The 14,231-nt window shown below is 39.1% G+C and overlaps 1 protein-coding gene across 13 annotated transcripts in view; it reads left to right on the forward strand.

Moving 5' to 3' along the window:
- The window catches only part of RPGRIP1L (RPGRIP1 like), a 141,314-nt gene that overhangs the window by 72,983 nt on the left and 54,100 nt on the right, over positions 1-14,231 (forward strand). For 10 of the 13 annotated variants that reach the window (XR_013347609.1, XM_077830837.1, XM_077830835.1 and 7 more), the window contains 5 exons: positions 1,674-2,046; positions 8,227-8,441; positions 9,347-9,430; positions 10,591-10,671; positions 13,100-13,262. Coding sequence is in view for 11 of the 13 variants with exons in the window: in XM_077830837.1 (XP_077686963.1) it covers positions 1,674-2,046; positions 8,227-8,441; positions 9,347-9,430; positions 10,591-10,671; positions 13,100-13,262 (916 nt within the window). In the remaining 2 variants the exon portion in view is untranslated. Of the gene's footprint in view, positions 1-1,673; positions 2,047-3,078; positions 3,181-5,769; positions 5,851-8,226; positions 8,442-9,346; positions 9,431-10,590; positions 10,672-13,099; positions 13,263-14,231 lie in introns of those variants that run through there. The other 3 variants (XM_077830839.1, XR_013347610.1, XM_077830841.1) reach the window with 3 other exon arrangements.

A 14,231-nucleotide genomic window follows, 5' to 3' on the forward strand; every position in this document is an offset into this window, starting at 1 on the left:
TCTCTGTGTGTATATAATGTCTTCTGCAGTTTCCACGGTATGCATCCGATGAAGTGAGCTGTAGCTCACGAAAGCTCATGCTCAAATAAATTGGTTAGTCTCTAAGGTGCCACAAGTACTCCTTTTAATTTTGCAACAGAAAAGCTTCAAAAACAGATTCCAATGAGAAGCTGCTGAACTTGAATTAATATGCAAATTAGATACCATTAATTTGGATTTGAATAGAGACTGGGAATGGCTCGGTCATTACACTAATTGAATCTATTTCCCCATGTTAAGTATCCTCACACCTTCGTGTCAACTGTCCGAAATGGGCCATCTTGATTATCACTTCAAAAGTATTTTTTCCGCCTGCTGATATTAGCTTCTCTTAATTAATTAGCCTCTTACAGTTGGTATGGGTACTTCCACCTTTTCATGTTTTCTCTATGTATAAATATCTTCTTAATATATGTTCCATTCTATGCATCCGATGAAGTGGGCTGTAGCCCACGAAAGCTTATGCTCAAATAAATTGGTTAGTCTCTAAGGTGCCACAAGTACTCCTTTTCTTTTTGCATATAGACAGACACAGACCCTTTGTTTCTCTCCCTCCTCCCAGCTTTTGAAAGTATCTTGTCTCCTCATTGGTCATTTTGGTCAGGTGCCAGCGAGGTTACCTTTAGCTTCTTAACCCTTTACAGGTGAGAGGATTTTTCCTCTAGCCAGGAGGGATTTTAAAGGGGTTTACCCTTCCCTTTATATTTATGACAGGGTTGGAGTCACAAAAGAGCTTTAGGAGAAGGCAGCCTCCTTATAACTTTTGGCCCAGTGATTAGGGCACTTAGGTAGGATGACGGTGAATTGCCACTATTAATAATTAATGAATAGTCATTGGACCAAGAAAAGAGAGGGAGAATGACTTAGGGCACTCTACTAGGATGTGGGAGACCTAAATTGGAGTCCCTGCTAAAATGACTATTAATTATTTATAAAAAATGGAAGAGCTTCAACAGCAAAATTGAGAAGTATCCGTACTAGAATCTCTGATTCCCTAATTCATAGGGCACTCTCCTGCACTATGGGAGACCTATGTTCAAATCCCTGCTCCACATCAGGCAGATGGGGAACTGAATCCATATCTCCCGCAACATAAGTGAGTTAAAAGTTATAAGAAGACTGCTGTTGCCACTTTCTCCTCTAGTCATCTTGTAAATCTAGTCCCCTTTTTCTTTTGCTTAAAATGCCCTACATAAAAAAAAAAAAATTGAGTTGGGTTGAACAAAACATTTCATTCAACCCCACTCAAATTTTGTTCTGACTTTTCGATTCAGTGAAAATTTCAAAAGAATTTGTTTTGGTTTAACTCAAAATGAAACTTTTTTCAATTTATTGGAATTGTCAGCGAACTGAAGAATCCACTATTTGCCCAGCTCTTACTGGCACATGATTCATAAAGTTTTACAAGAAGAAAACAAGTAAGTAGTAGATAGGAAAGGATTAATCTCTTCTTCCCCTATGCTTATAACCAAAGTTACTGAAATTTATTGTTCAAGTAAAGTTTTTACAGATTAAGTTAGTTAAATAGTAATTTGGTTGTCATTCAAGCAGGCAGCTGTTTTTGCTTTTTATATAGGTCTTCTGTACCAGAATCAGAATTCTAATGGGTTTTAATTAACATGTGCTTTTTTCAGTTAAAGCAACCGATACTCAGAACTGACCAAGCCAGCGCTTCAGCAGATGGCAACTTAAATGAGCTTCATATTACAATAAAATGTTGTAACAATCTCCAGTCCCGAAAAAACCACGTTCAGCCAAATCCTTATGTTGTCTACAAGTTCTTTGATTTTGCAGACCATGATACTCCCATCATTCATAGCAGCAACAGCCCTCAATTTGACGATCACATGTGTTTTCCAGTGCCAATGAATGCAGATTTAGACCAATATTTAAAATCAGAATCCTTGACTTTTTATGTGTTTGATGATGGTGAAACAGAAGAAGGTGTTTATGTAGGGAAAGCCATTGTTCCTCTTATCTCTTTAGCGCATGACAGATATATATCAGGTAAGAATTTGACCTTTTCAAAGCTAACTAACTTTACATGTACTGCTTCATGATATATTTTGTGTGTTTAATTCATCACTGTGTTTTCCCAGTTTTACATAAACATAAATTGAAAATCTGATATTGGGGATCTTTGCTTTGCATCTAATTACCACCAGAAAAGCAGAATGATTCAAAGCTGGCAATCTGTAGGGTTGAATGCAAGGTCCAGCTTTTTGCACAAGTCTTCTTGGAATGATGGGGGCAATTGTATTTTTTTTTAAAACTTCCCCATGAGTTAAAAAAAAAAAAAAAAAAGTAAAACCAACAGAAACTCAGTGGCAAAGTTCTCATTCAGCCTGCTCACACTAATGACAAGTAACATCTTTTTACCTTTTGACCTTGTGTTCTTCTGCTATGAATGGGCATTTCAACTGTGGCATGAATACTATATGATAATTTAGCCTGGCTGATATAAATCATCATTCATTAATAGGGACTGAGTTAATTGCTAAGACACCATCTATATTTTTTTTATTCTAGTAATATTTTCCATGCATTTGACTTTTTGATCATAGATTTGACTATCAGAAATCTATCCTGATTGGTTGACTTGTCAGTGCGATGTATTTCTCTGACACCACATCATTAGCATTCGTATTTAGTGTGGTAATAGAGCATTGTTAGTGTTAATATCACTTGGAAAGTGCTAAACTAAACATTAGATTTCTTACCTTGCTGCTTTATTAAAATGTAACAGGGCCTCTGTAAAGTACATAGAAAACAAATATAGATTAAATGAGTTTTCTTAAAAGAAATCTTGGAAATCCTCCTGAATGCATCTGTGTGATTAAAAAAGTTATCTGGATCTCTTGAAGATATACTTTCATAGCATTCTTTTTAAATGCTTAGTGACAGGTAATAACCTTATAATAGAAAGCATTTTGTAGTTGTTGTCTCTCTCTTTTTCCAGTGATCTTTCTTCCTTTTTCTAGTAAAAGCATGCTAATTTCCTCCATGGTTACCTTCCATCCTTTGACTTAATTTTTTCAGGATTTTCCTTTAATCATTTTAACTGAAGTGCACTTAAAAATCAATCAGGACATTCACGTGAGATACCCTTTGTCATCTTTCAGCCATAGAGCAAAGAAAACAGTAAGGTCATTTGAACCCATGCTATGCAGCAGACCGATAATAAATGTGAAAAAAAGTCCACAGACTAAAACGAATATAAATGCAACTTTTTTGAGGGGGGAGTCTTAAGATATTTATAATGAGGCTTCATTTTAGAGAGGTAGAGCAATATTTTGCACATTTATTAAGATGTCACTTCTAAGACATATGTCCAAATACTGTGTCAGCTGAGCCCATGGTCCTGCAGTCGGATCCACACTGATGAACACTTGCTCTCCTATATATCTGATTGCGGGATTGGGACATATAGTGGGAATAATTTGGGAATATGTTGAAATATTAAAACACTGCCTGTGAAGTTTTGAATTATCTAGTAAACTGAAAACTAAGTGAAAGGTATTTCTACTTTTCTTTTTTGTTTTGTTTTTAAACTAATGCTGTCAAAGAAAAACATTTAGCATATAGGTTATTAATCTTATACTTAGCTGCACTTAATTGGTGCTGTAGTTTATGTAGTTTAGGATGCCTGTTTATATGTATCACTTATATTCTTAGAAAACCTATTTATTTACAGTAGATAATTATTGCTCCTTAATGCACCCCTGGAAAATAACTTAATGAAATCATTTGTAGAGATCCATGCTGAGACTCTAAAAATGTAATTTTATTATGTATTGAAGAGAAAATATATGTGGTAGTTTGAATTAGGGAAAGATGTTTCTTATGTGTATTTAAAATAGGAAAACATTTCCCAGGTTTGCTGGGCAGTGGACTCTCAGAGCTGCTTCATAATCTTATTTTAAAGTTCTTGTCCAACTTGTAACTAATAAAATAGTTAAATCTGTGACTAAAGGTGAATAGAAGCTGCTCTTCTTCGAGTAGTATCCCTATGGGTGATCCACTCTAGGTGTATTTGCATCCCTGTACCCGCGATCAGAGATTTTAGGTAGCAGTGTCCATTCAGCCTGCACATGTGCTCTCCTCTTCTAGTACTCTGCCTTGTTGCTACCACCCTGAGTTCCTTCTCAACCACCCTTGGCCTGAGAAGGAGCCTTAGCAGAACCCATTGGCAGAGTTCTCTTAGCATTTTCTTATGTTTCCTTCAGTATTAGACACCGTAATAGAGCTTCCGTTAGTGTTGTTACCACTTTTTCTTTTCCCCCTTTCCTTTTCCTTTTCTCCCGCTCCCACATAAAAAAATTCTTATTTTGCTTGAGGAATAATTATACTAAGGCTATAATTTAGTCATGGGTATTTTTAGTAAAAGTCATGGACAGGTCACAGGCAATAAAGAAAAATTCACACCCATGACCTGTCCGTGACTTGTACTATAAATAGTAGCTTGGGGACCACTACTCAGGGAGGATGGGGGGTGCGGGGCCAGTCACTGCTCAGGGGGACAGGGTGGTGCCAGGGTCAGCTGTTGGGGGCTGCCGAGCAGCGGCTGCTCTGACCACTGGCAGGAACATCCACCTGCTGCTGCTCCAGCTGCCCGCAGGACTGTTGCCAGGGGCCAGCAGGCCTAGCTGCCAGGGGTCGCTGAGCAGCGGCTGCTCCATCCAACCCCAGGACTGCTGCTCAGGCAGTCCCCGGGGCCAGGTCGGGTGATCCCTGGGGCCAGCTGCCTGGGGCTGCCCAAATAGCAGCTGGTGCGGCTGGCTGCAGGGCCACCCAAGCGGCTTCCTGTGGAGTTGTTCCAGCAGCAGCTGATGTGGCTGTACCCAGGGCTGCCTGAGCAGCTGACACCCAGGTCAGCTGCTTAGGCAGCCTTGGGGTCATCCACAGTGGCCGTTGCAGAAGTCTCAAAGGTCGCGGAAAGTCACAGAATGTGTGATTCTATGACCTCCATGACAGACACGGAGCCCTAGTTATTACCCTAGTGTAAGTTAATTTTACTTGGTTTCTTCCCTTTTGGGAAGTGAACCCTAAAAAGAGTCTGGCTCCCCCAGGTTTAAATGTTGCCTTGCCTGTTGAGAAGCCATTCCTGTCAGCTGTGGCCATTCCCACTGCATTTGCTGCCTCAGAGAGTAACAGGTGCCTCAGAAGTGCACATTTTGCCTCAAACTTAAATTGAGAGCTTGAAAAAAATGTGAGCTAAAGTCAAGATGGCTCATGATGGAAAGCTAACTCTGACCAGCCTCCAGACCTGGGACATTACTCTCCTCCCCCCCATATGGCAATTTCTGGTGAGGCTGATCCCATCAACATCATTGGCTCAGCATCCTTGGATTCCTCTCAAAAAGTCTCAAAAAAGCAGGCCACTAGTCTCCCGAGTAGGGAATCAGCCAAGAGAATGGGTTCTCCTACAAGGTTGACTATGTTGGTACCGAGTGACCCATGACTAGGTACCCACAAGGCTGCATGATCCTCAGGTACTGGTACCACCAATAAGCCCAAAGATCATAAGGAGGCAGGCTTGGCTAGATCAGTACTGTCGAGGGGAAAGGATCTGCGAAGAACAATGCAGCTCCTCTAAAGTTGAACCAATGGAGTCTTATAGAGAATCGGTACTGAGTATTTCAGCTCCACAAAAAGCTAGGGCAATATCTGCTAGCCATTTGTCGGTCCACAAAATACCTCCAGTACCGTTGACTCTTTCCACTTCAACAGTCTCTGCTCAGCCAACAGCTGCTTCGATGCCAAAGGAATTTTTGTTCCCTAAAGACTTGATGGTCTCGGAGACGCCTGAATCACCTTTGCTAGGCATCAACATGACTGCAGTACTGATTATGTCCCAGTCCCCTGACTTACATATGCTACCAAGACAATCTCCTCCACCATCCATGACTGCTACACCCCGTCAAGCGACAACGAGGTAGATGATGGGTATTACCTATACTCTGTGTCTGTGCAAGGCTCTATATGACAACATCATTGATCTAGCCATGTAGAAACCGATCAATCACCAGGGTAGACAAGGCCCACCCACTTGGTATGAACACCCTTGATGCCCCCATCCAGGCCCTTTGCACCACCTCAGTGGCCATACTGGGACCCATGGGCAGCATATAGATACCAATTCTTGAGGATCTTTGAGGAACAGCAGGAGAGACTAAACAAGGAGGCTACACCTGTGATCAACATTTCTTCATGTTTCCTGATGAAACTGTTGTTCCTCTCCCACCATCTAGAGCAGGCGACTTCAAGCAGTTGCAAGACCTCTTTAAGAAAGTAGTGGATTCACTACAAATCTTGCTTGAAGAAGTCAGAGTCACAGTACAAAGTGATCAACATCTTGCACACATGATCATTGGCCCAAATTGCACTCCCCGTCAGCAAGGCCTTGCTCGAAAACTATATGGTAGACATCAGCTACAATACCTCCTTCATGCAAACAGGCAGGCTAAAAATGTGTGCCATTAAAAGATATGGACTTTTTATTTTCTTACCCATCCCCAAATTTCAGCACGATCGACCATATATTTACCCTTATCCTCATCCATCTCCACCCATGTTTCTTCCATCATGATTGGAGAATGGATTTACATGCACTATGGATACCTTAGGTACATATATTGGGGATACCTTCCACAAGAAGTACTTGACCTTGGCTGTTTCCTCTCCTCACCCCCACCCCCTCACCCATATACATCAAGGTTCCCAGATATTTGCTGATTTCTTCCTCAATATCAAACAAAAGTATATCTGTTGCCCAGTTGGTTAGGTGTATCCCATCCTCTCTGAATAACTCGGGTGCCCAGTTTGATAAGTCCAGATGAGTAATTACCAATCCTCTTGGTCACATATGAATTTAGCCACTTCCATATTCATGTACTCCCTAGCCCAGTGGTCCTCAACCAGGGGTATGTGTACCCCTTGGGGTACACAGAGGTCTTCCAGGGGGTACATCAACTCATGTAGATATTTGCCTAGTTTTACAACAGGCTATATAAAAAGCACTGGCGAAACCAGTACAAACTGAAATTACATACAGACAAAATGAGAAAGTAAACAATTTTTCAGTAGTAGTGTGCGATGACACTTGTATTTTTTATGTCTGATTTTGTAAGCAAGTAATTGTTAAGTGAGGTGAAACTTGGGGGTATGCAAGACAAACCGACTCCTGAAAGGGGTACAGTAGTCTGGAAAGGTTGAGAACCACTGCTGTACCCTTTCCAACCCATGGAGGCTTGATGGCTTCCTTCTGTATGCTCTGTTGTATCAGTTCAGACCAAATAATCATCACTCCAAGGAAAAAATTCTGCGCCAAAAAATCTGCGCCAAATCCCATTTAGCTCTGATCATCAAGTTGATTTCCTCACACATTCCTAAATCATTTTTACTGAGGTGAAAAACAGTCACATCCAGTGGCTGTTACCAGGTTGCCAAAGAGTGTACAAGGGGTATCAGCTGGTCCCAAAGTATTCCCCCTCTTTGATCCGTTCCTTTGCTCCCTATAGATTGCCCTTCCATCCATGCTGACTCAGGAATGCTTCATTAGTGAGACCCAATATGTGAACCTATGGGCCATATACACAATATTATGCACACACATCTGTCTCCAATTCCTGAGCCCAGTCGTGATCCCGAAGGAAGGAATAAACATAAAGAGTTTAGCACATAAACACTTCACTATCCTTGTTGACAGGGGCCTCCAACCTGTATGCATTTGGATCCCACCACTGATATGCTTGATTTGTTGGGCTCCCATTCTAACGTATGCTGTGGATGTAACCAGTCAATCTTGAACAAATTCGCTAAGGGAACCTCAACAATAGGCATTCTTTTACATTGTCATGAACTGAAATTTCGTTCTCCAAGGTAACTCCCTCCGAGGAAAGAGTGACACATACATTAAGCTTTGACTGTTTTGCACTACCTTTTCCCCTATTGTACTTATGGCCTGCCCTCAAAATCCTTTGCTTTAAAATACTCTCCATGTGAGACTTGAAATTATAGGATGTATCCTTTTGCTTGGAATTAATATTCTAAAGACTGTCTTGGTTGTGGTGCTGCACGGAGCTCAAGAAACGGAATGCCATTCCTCTATAATTCTTGTATTACATGCTGTTGTTTCACTTTGCATGTTAACTATATAGCTAGATGGGTTTTGCACTCTCCTTTCAGGTACATTTGAACTAACAGATTCTGAAAGACATTCTTCTGGCACCATCAACATTGAACTAAAATGGAGGTTCGCCTATCTACCTCCAAGTGGATCAGCAATGGCAGCAGACCTAGTGAGTTACATCCAAAATGAAAAATCAACAGCAACTAAATTACCAATGAAGGAAGAAGTGCAGACTCTAATCCTCACCCCTTCTTTTACTTCATCAATGACAGTAAGTAATCTAACAAATTCAAAGAAGTTAGAGATAGAAAAGACCTATTACAGTAGGTCATCCTATCAACCTTGCCAAGTAGGATTAATCCCTACAATACAGTGGATTTAATAGAGACTAGTAGAAATACTTCATACAACCACCAGTTGGATTTCTGCTGGAAGAAAAGGCCTCTATTTTATCACTTTTGAAGCTTTTAAAAGTCTTCTGTACACATAGACAATTGTAAAGGAGAGACAAAGCAAACACTAACCTTTTTAGATAGAACCATTTTCTAGACATTTCAAATTATTTACCTTTTTGTTTTTAAAATAAGTAAATTTCAAATCCTCAATCAGGTTTTACAGGGAAATATTTCAATATTGTTCATTAATTTTCCAAACAATGCTAGCTTCCACTGTTTCTACCTGTCACCTAAAAGTTCCCAGAGAAGGAACTGAGAGAAATACAGACATTGGGAGAGCGCAAGAGGAAAAACAGACACTCAGAAGCAGAATTATGAGGTGGTAGGCTGTGGCAGAACAGGCATGCCTGCCTCTTTGGCTCTCAGCTCTCTCCAGGCTTTTGGCGCTTGTTGTGTGGCTGGAGTGGTCAGACAGCAAACCCCTCTTGCTGTTCTCCTGCTTTCAGCCTTCCTCTAGTAACCACCTATAGCTTTCTCCAGGGACCTGCTGGAGTCTCCTGGTGTCTGGAAGCTCTCACTTACAGATCACTTGCTCCCAAGCAACTCTCACCTGCCCTTTTCCTGACTGACTCGTCCACTCTCTGTTTCTTCCCCATTTCTGTGGTCCAGGTGCTAATTAGGAAGCAGCTTATGAGTCATGGGTGCTTTGGCCTCTTTGTTCTTAAAGGGCCAGTACTACATTGTGACAAACACCTTTTTTAATTATATTGATTTATCCTAGGCACCAAAGCCCAAACCAAGGCAGCGTACTGCTCTAGCAGACAAGAAAGTGTCTTTTATGGATGTCAGCATACTACCGATTCCAGTGAGGTTTAAGTATTTTCTTAAGAGTTTATGTGTTGAAAATGTACTCATGCAATAATTTAAACAAATTATTGTACCAATAATTACTATTTTAATCAGCTGAAGCCAGTTAACTAAAATGGAGTCCCTCACGTCAGTTGTAAAATGTCCTGAGATGAGTGTTAAGTGTAGTTTATTATTTGTTAATATGGTGTATTAATTATATTTGGCCTATATACAGTTACGTTCTTCTGTTCATAAATGCATTTGATAACCTTAATTAATCATATTAAAAACATAGTATCAGTGTTGATCTACAACTCTTCCTACTGTCAGTTAAATTTTAGTCAGATTTGTTTTGAACAGTAATAAATACCAAAGAGCATAAGTATAAACTAAGTCAATCTATTGTAAGTTCACCATAAAAGATCAAATTCAGCACTGATGGAATCAAACTTTTTCAAAAGCCTAAATCTGAAAAATGAAAGTAGGAAGTGTGTGTGAGTGTTTATATGAAATATGTAAGGCTTCCACTTAAATGTAACTTTAGTCACATTAGACTTCTATATAAGTAATATAAACATATTTTGGGACCAGATTTATTCACAAGGACCATTCCCCCACCCCTTCCTAATTTGCTCCACAAATATTTGAAGAAACATTTTTTGCTATTTGGAGTCTGTCTACCTGATTTGCAGGTATAATTTGATGCATAAGGTTGGGATTTTCAAAGGGAGTTAGGTGCCCAAACCCTATTGAAATTCAGTAGGATTTAGGTGCTCAACTCTGTTCTTTGAAAAGCCCAGCCTTGCTGTGCAAATGACCTAAATTCCTGGCAAAAGTAATATTAGTAAAAGTTTCCATTAATTAAAAAAAAAAAAAAAAGAATCAAAACAGCTTTTTGTATGGATTATGGCCCAGACATTGCAGCACTGTATTAGTGTAAGAGAATCAGAAACACAAATGGGTTAGAAATAAACGTAAACCTTAGTAGTCTATTTACTTTGTCTGGGTATGGTATACTCTGGTTCTTAGATATTCATGTGACCTTTTTGACAATACAAATAATTGCAGCTGCTTAAAGGAGGTTCATTTGAAAGCTGGGCTGAAAGCCTGCCTTTTATGTGTTAGTTTTTGTAGTATCGATTAACTATGTCTCCTTATTGTGTGCCAATACCTCAGAGCCCTGTTGCTGATGCAGACAATGAAGAAGTTTCACAAAAAATTAAGGCTGACACACTTACTGTTTCAAATGTTCCAGAGGTATGAGGTGGTTCAAGTTTTATGATGTCATATACCAATTTGTGCTTGAATTCTGTTTATATGTTGATAGCTGTAGCAGAAAATTCAATATCAGCTTTGTTTAGTCATGCGCTAAGAGTAAAACTGTAATACAGTGGTATTCTAGTTGTTTGGTAATTAGAATTTTAATTGGTTCTCTTGATGAATAACTAGAGTAGAGAAATTGACTAAGTGGTCAGGAATGAAGTTGGTATCAACATTATTATCCAAGTGCTGTGTGTTCATCAACTGCTAAGTAACTAGGAAATCCAAGATAAGAATCTAAGAGAAAAAAATTACTTGATTTGTCAGGCAGGTCAAATGAATGTTTTAGTAAATGGTTTTATACAGGCGTACAAGACAAGTCATGTTATATATTAAAGAATCAAAAGTACAGTGCCAAGAAGGATTAGAGTTCATGGAAGGACCGTGCATAATACTGCCATTATGGGCTGCTGTCCAACTTACTGCTTCTTTACACGGTATGTAGCCTTCCAACTGTACATGCAGAGGAAATAGAAAGAAGAAAAAAAATACATTTAGCAGGCTAAGCCTGGATCAGTATTTGGATGGAGGAAATTTCATTAAATGCATTGGAATATAGGTGATTCAGTGACTGACATTATTTCCTCTCAACCACTACTAAGTTAGTAATATTCCTACATAATTCCTTATGCTTTTAACACTTGAATTAAATGCATCTCCTCCCTCCCTTTAAAGATGATCACTAGATAAGAGCAAAAAAATTCCACCAATTTTGGAATATATTCTGAATACGTAAAATACCAAGGGTAAGAAAAGTATTAAATACATAATTTATTTTAAACCTACCCTTTCTTTTCTTTTATATCTCTTGAAATGTTGGATAACCACCTTTTGGTTCACCTGTCCAGTGTATCACACTAGTGAAGTCACATTTGCCATCACTCTGAACTGGAGACTTTACCTTTCTCTGTTCCCCAGAGGAAAATAAGGATAATTAGTTTTGCAAACCTGTGCAAGGATATTCATTTCTGGCACCTGACCTTCCTTCCAAATCCAAGACATTTAGATTACACCTCTCTTACTGCCAGCAATGGCTGCGGCAGAAACTTGGCAGCAGCTATGTCCTGTCAGTGCTCCTGACAAATTATCAGTCTGGTGAGCTAACAGAACAGTGGTTCAGTGTTCCTGATTTTACATTCATATTCCTCTGTTTAAAGCTTATTTTGAGGGCAAATAAGCAAGCTAATTCCCCCAATTTACCTCCAGGGAACACATTTAAAGGGGTTTGGTTCCCCTGGCTGCGCTCTTTCTGTTTGTTACTCCTCCCCTTAAGGCAGAGCAGGCCAAATAGAATGAGCCAAAGATTACAAGGAGCTCCATCTGTTAGGAGATCATCTCGTGAGCTGCAAAAAGGGAGCTCTGCCACTGCCACTGTTTTTCATAAAGAATGCTCCACTGGCCAAGGATTGTCTGGAGCACACAGTGTCCCAGCTCTGGTTTGTCTCCTATGCCAATGGAGGGCCTAAAGCCAGCTTCATACCAGCAGAGAACTGTTCAATTGATGGAAGAGTCCTCAGTGGCTTCTTAAAGTTACTTTGTATTGCTGCAGTGGTCTAGACTAGTGGAGGGATTCACCTGGCCCAAGAATAGAATGGTTATTGGAAGCCCTGGAGCCCCATGCCTCCAATATTGTAGGGGGACAGGTGCAGCTCAAATGTCTGACTGGAGAGAGAAATCAGACCCAGAAAGAAAATGATCTGGTAACAAGCTTTACTGGGCTCCCTAGAGAGCAGATAAAACTTAGTCCAGCAGAATTGATGGGTGTAATATCCCTGATTTGGTACATACTGGAAAAGGTACCATGATCTGTGATTTCCGTGGATCTAAAAGAGGGGGGGAAGAGAACTTTTGAGAAAATTATAAACTAAAGCATTCTCTTACCCTCGATTTTTGAGGCATTAAATATATAATTTTTAAACTGGCTCTTTTTTAGTGCCATTTTCAGTTCATGAAGACACCGCATAAACGCTAATCAAGGTTATAAAAATACCATCTGAATAATAATTTTTCTAAAAATAAATGGTTTAAAATACAAGTTAAATGTTTTGAAACCATCAGAGGCTGCATTTATGTTGACAGATGCCAAGAGATTTTATGAATTATATCTTTAGAAATGTAAATTGTTATTAATTTGTCCTTTTTACTCTGTCAGATATTTGTTATTGCAGTTGATAATTGATGAGCTTTTCATTGCTCTCTATCCTGTTTAAGCTATATCATTACTAACAGGTCACATATATAATGCATACGAGCCATAAATCTTCAAGTTTTAAGTCTCAGTAGCTTTTCCTATTCTAGTAGGTGTTATAAATACCACAGAATGTCTATAAATATACCTACTTTTATATTGCTTGCCTTATTTGAGGTTATACAGGAAAGAGTGGCAGATGATAAAGTAAAGGAAACTTCTGAAGAAATTCAGCAGAAAAAAGATGACCTTTCTCAGCTATCTGAGGGTCAATTGGCTGACCAGAGCGTGGCTACTTCTGGAGATGAAACAGAAATAACTGAGGAATTGGAACCAGAAGGTAACTTTATTTTTATAAATTATAAATGAATCTATTTAATTAATAAAGCTACTTCTCTTTCCATTTTAAGCATTTTTGTTGACAGTGGGAGCTACCTCATTATAAGAAGGTTCATGACAGAAATTATATTCTGGTGTTCCTCATGACTGTGCCTGGGTGGGTTTGTTGGTGTTATTCTTAACCCAACAGGAAGCTATATAGTAATTGAATGCAAAAATCTGGTATCTGACCTAGTTTCATAAAATATTAAAGGAAACCTGGCTTCTGTTTTAACGTCTTTATATTCTCCCTTCAGAAGAGTGATGTTCTAAAGACTGTTTTAAAAAATGTTCCTCTTTTGTCTGCAGATAACAGCCAACAGTAATATCAGAGATCATCTCAGACAATGAGAGGGCAGTACATCTTATCACATCTGTGACTTCAAGTTATTAGAGGCAGATTTATAAACAGACTACAAAAGTCAGGTCATCCTGTTCTAGCTCTTATTTTAAGCTTAGTATCAGGGAATCAAGCTGAGTCCTTGCCTACTAAATAAGGGCAGGAACAGGGTACAAGATTTTTATATTCAGTTGTTTATAGCTTCTTGTTAGGCCTTCTGTTCCCATTAGGACATCAAGAGTTAACTCCCTCTGCTTTTTATTTTTTTTTTATTTTTTTTTTTTACTCTAGCAAAACTGAGCTGAAGGCTTTGTAGAAGTGTCTGCCTGAATCCAACCCTAACCTGTTTCTGAAAAATTATTTTGCAATGTAGTCATTTATGTGCAAGCTGCTGAAACCTAAACAGTGGAAATCAAAGCTTAATGCAATATTCCTTTTAGGGGCTGTCAATTAATCGCGGTTAACTCAAGCAATTAAATCAAAACAAATTAACTTGATTAAAAAGTTAATCACAGTTTTAATTGCACTGTTAATAATAGAATACCAATAGACATTTATTATAAATATCTTTGGATGTTTTTCTACATTTTC

The sequence above is a fragment of the Eretmochelys imbricata genome, chromosome 12 (assembly GCF_965152235.1).
Source record: "Eretmochelys imbricata isolate rEreImb1 chromosome 12, rEreImb1.hap1, whole genome shotgun sequence".
Classification (NCBI taxonomy): domain Eukaryota; kingdom Metazoa; phylum Chordata; order Testudines; family Cheloniidae; genus Eretmochelys; species Eretmochelys imbricata.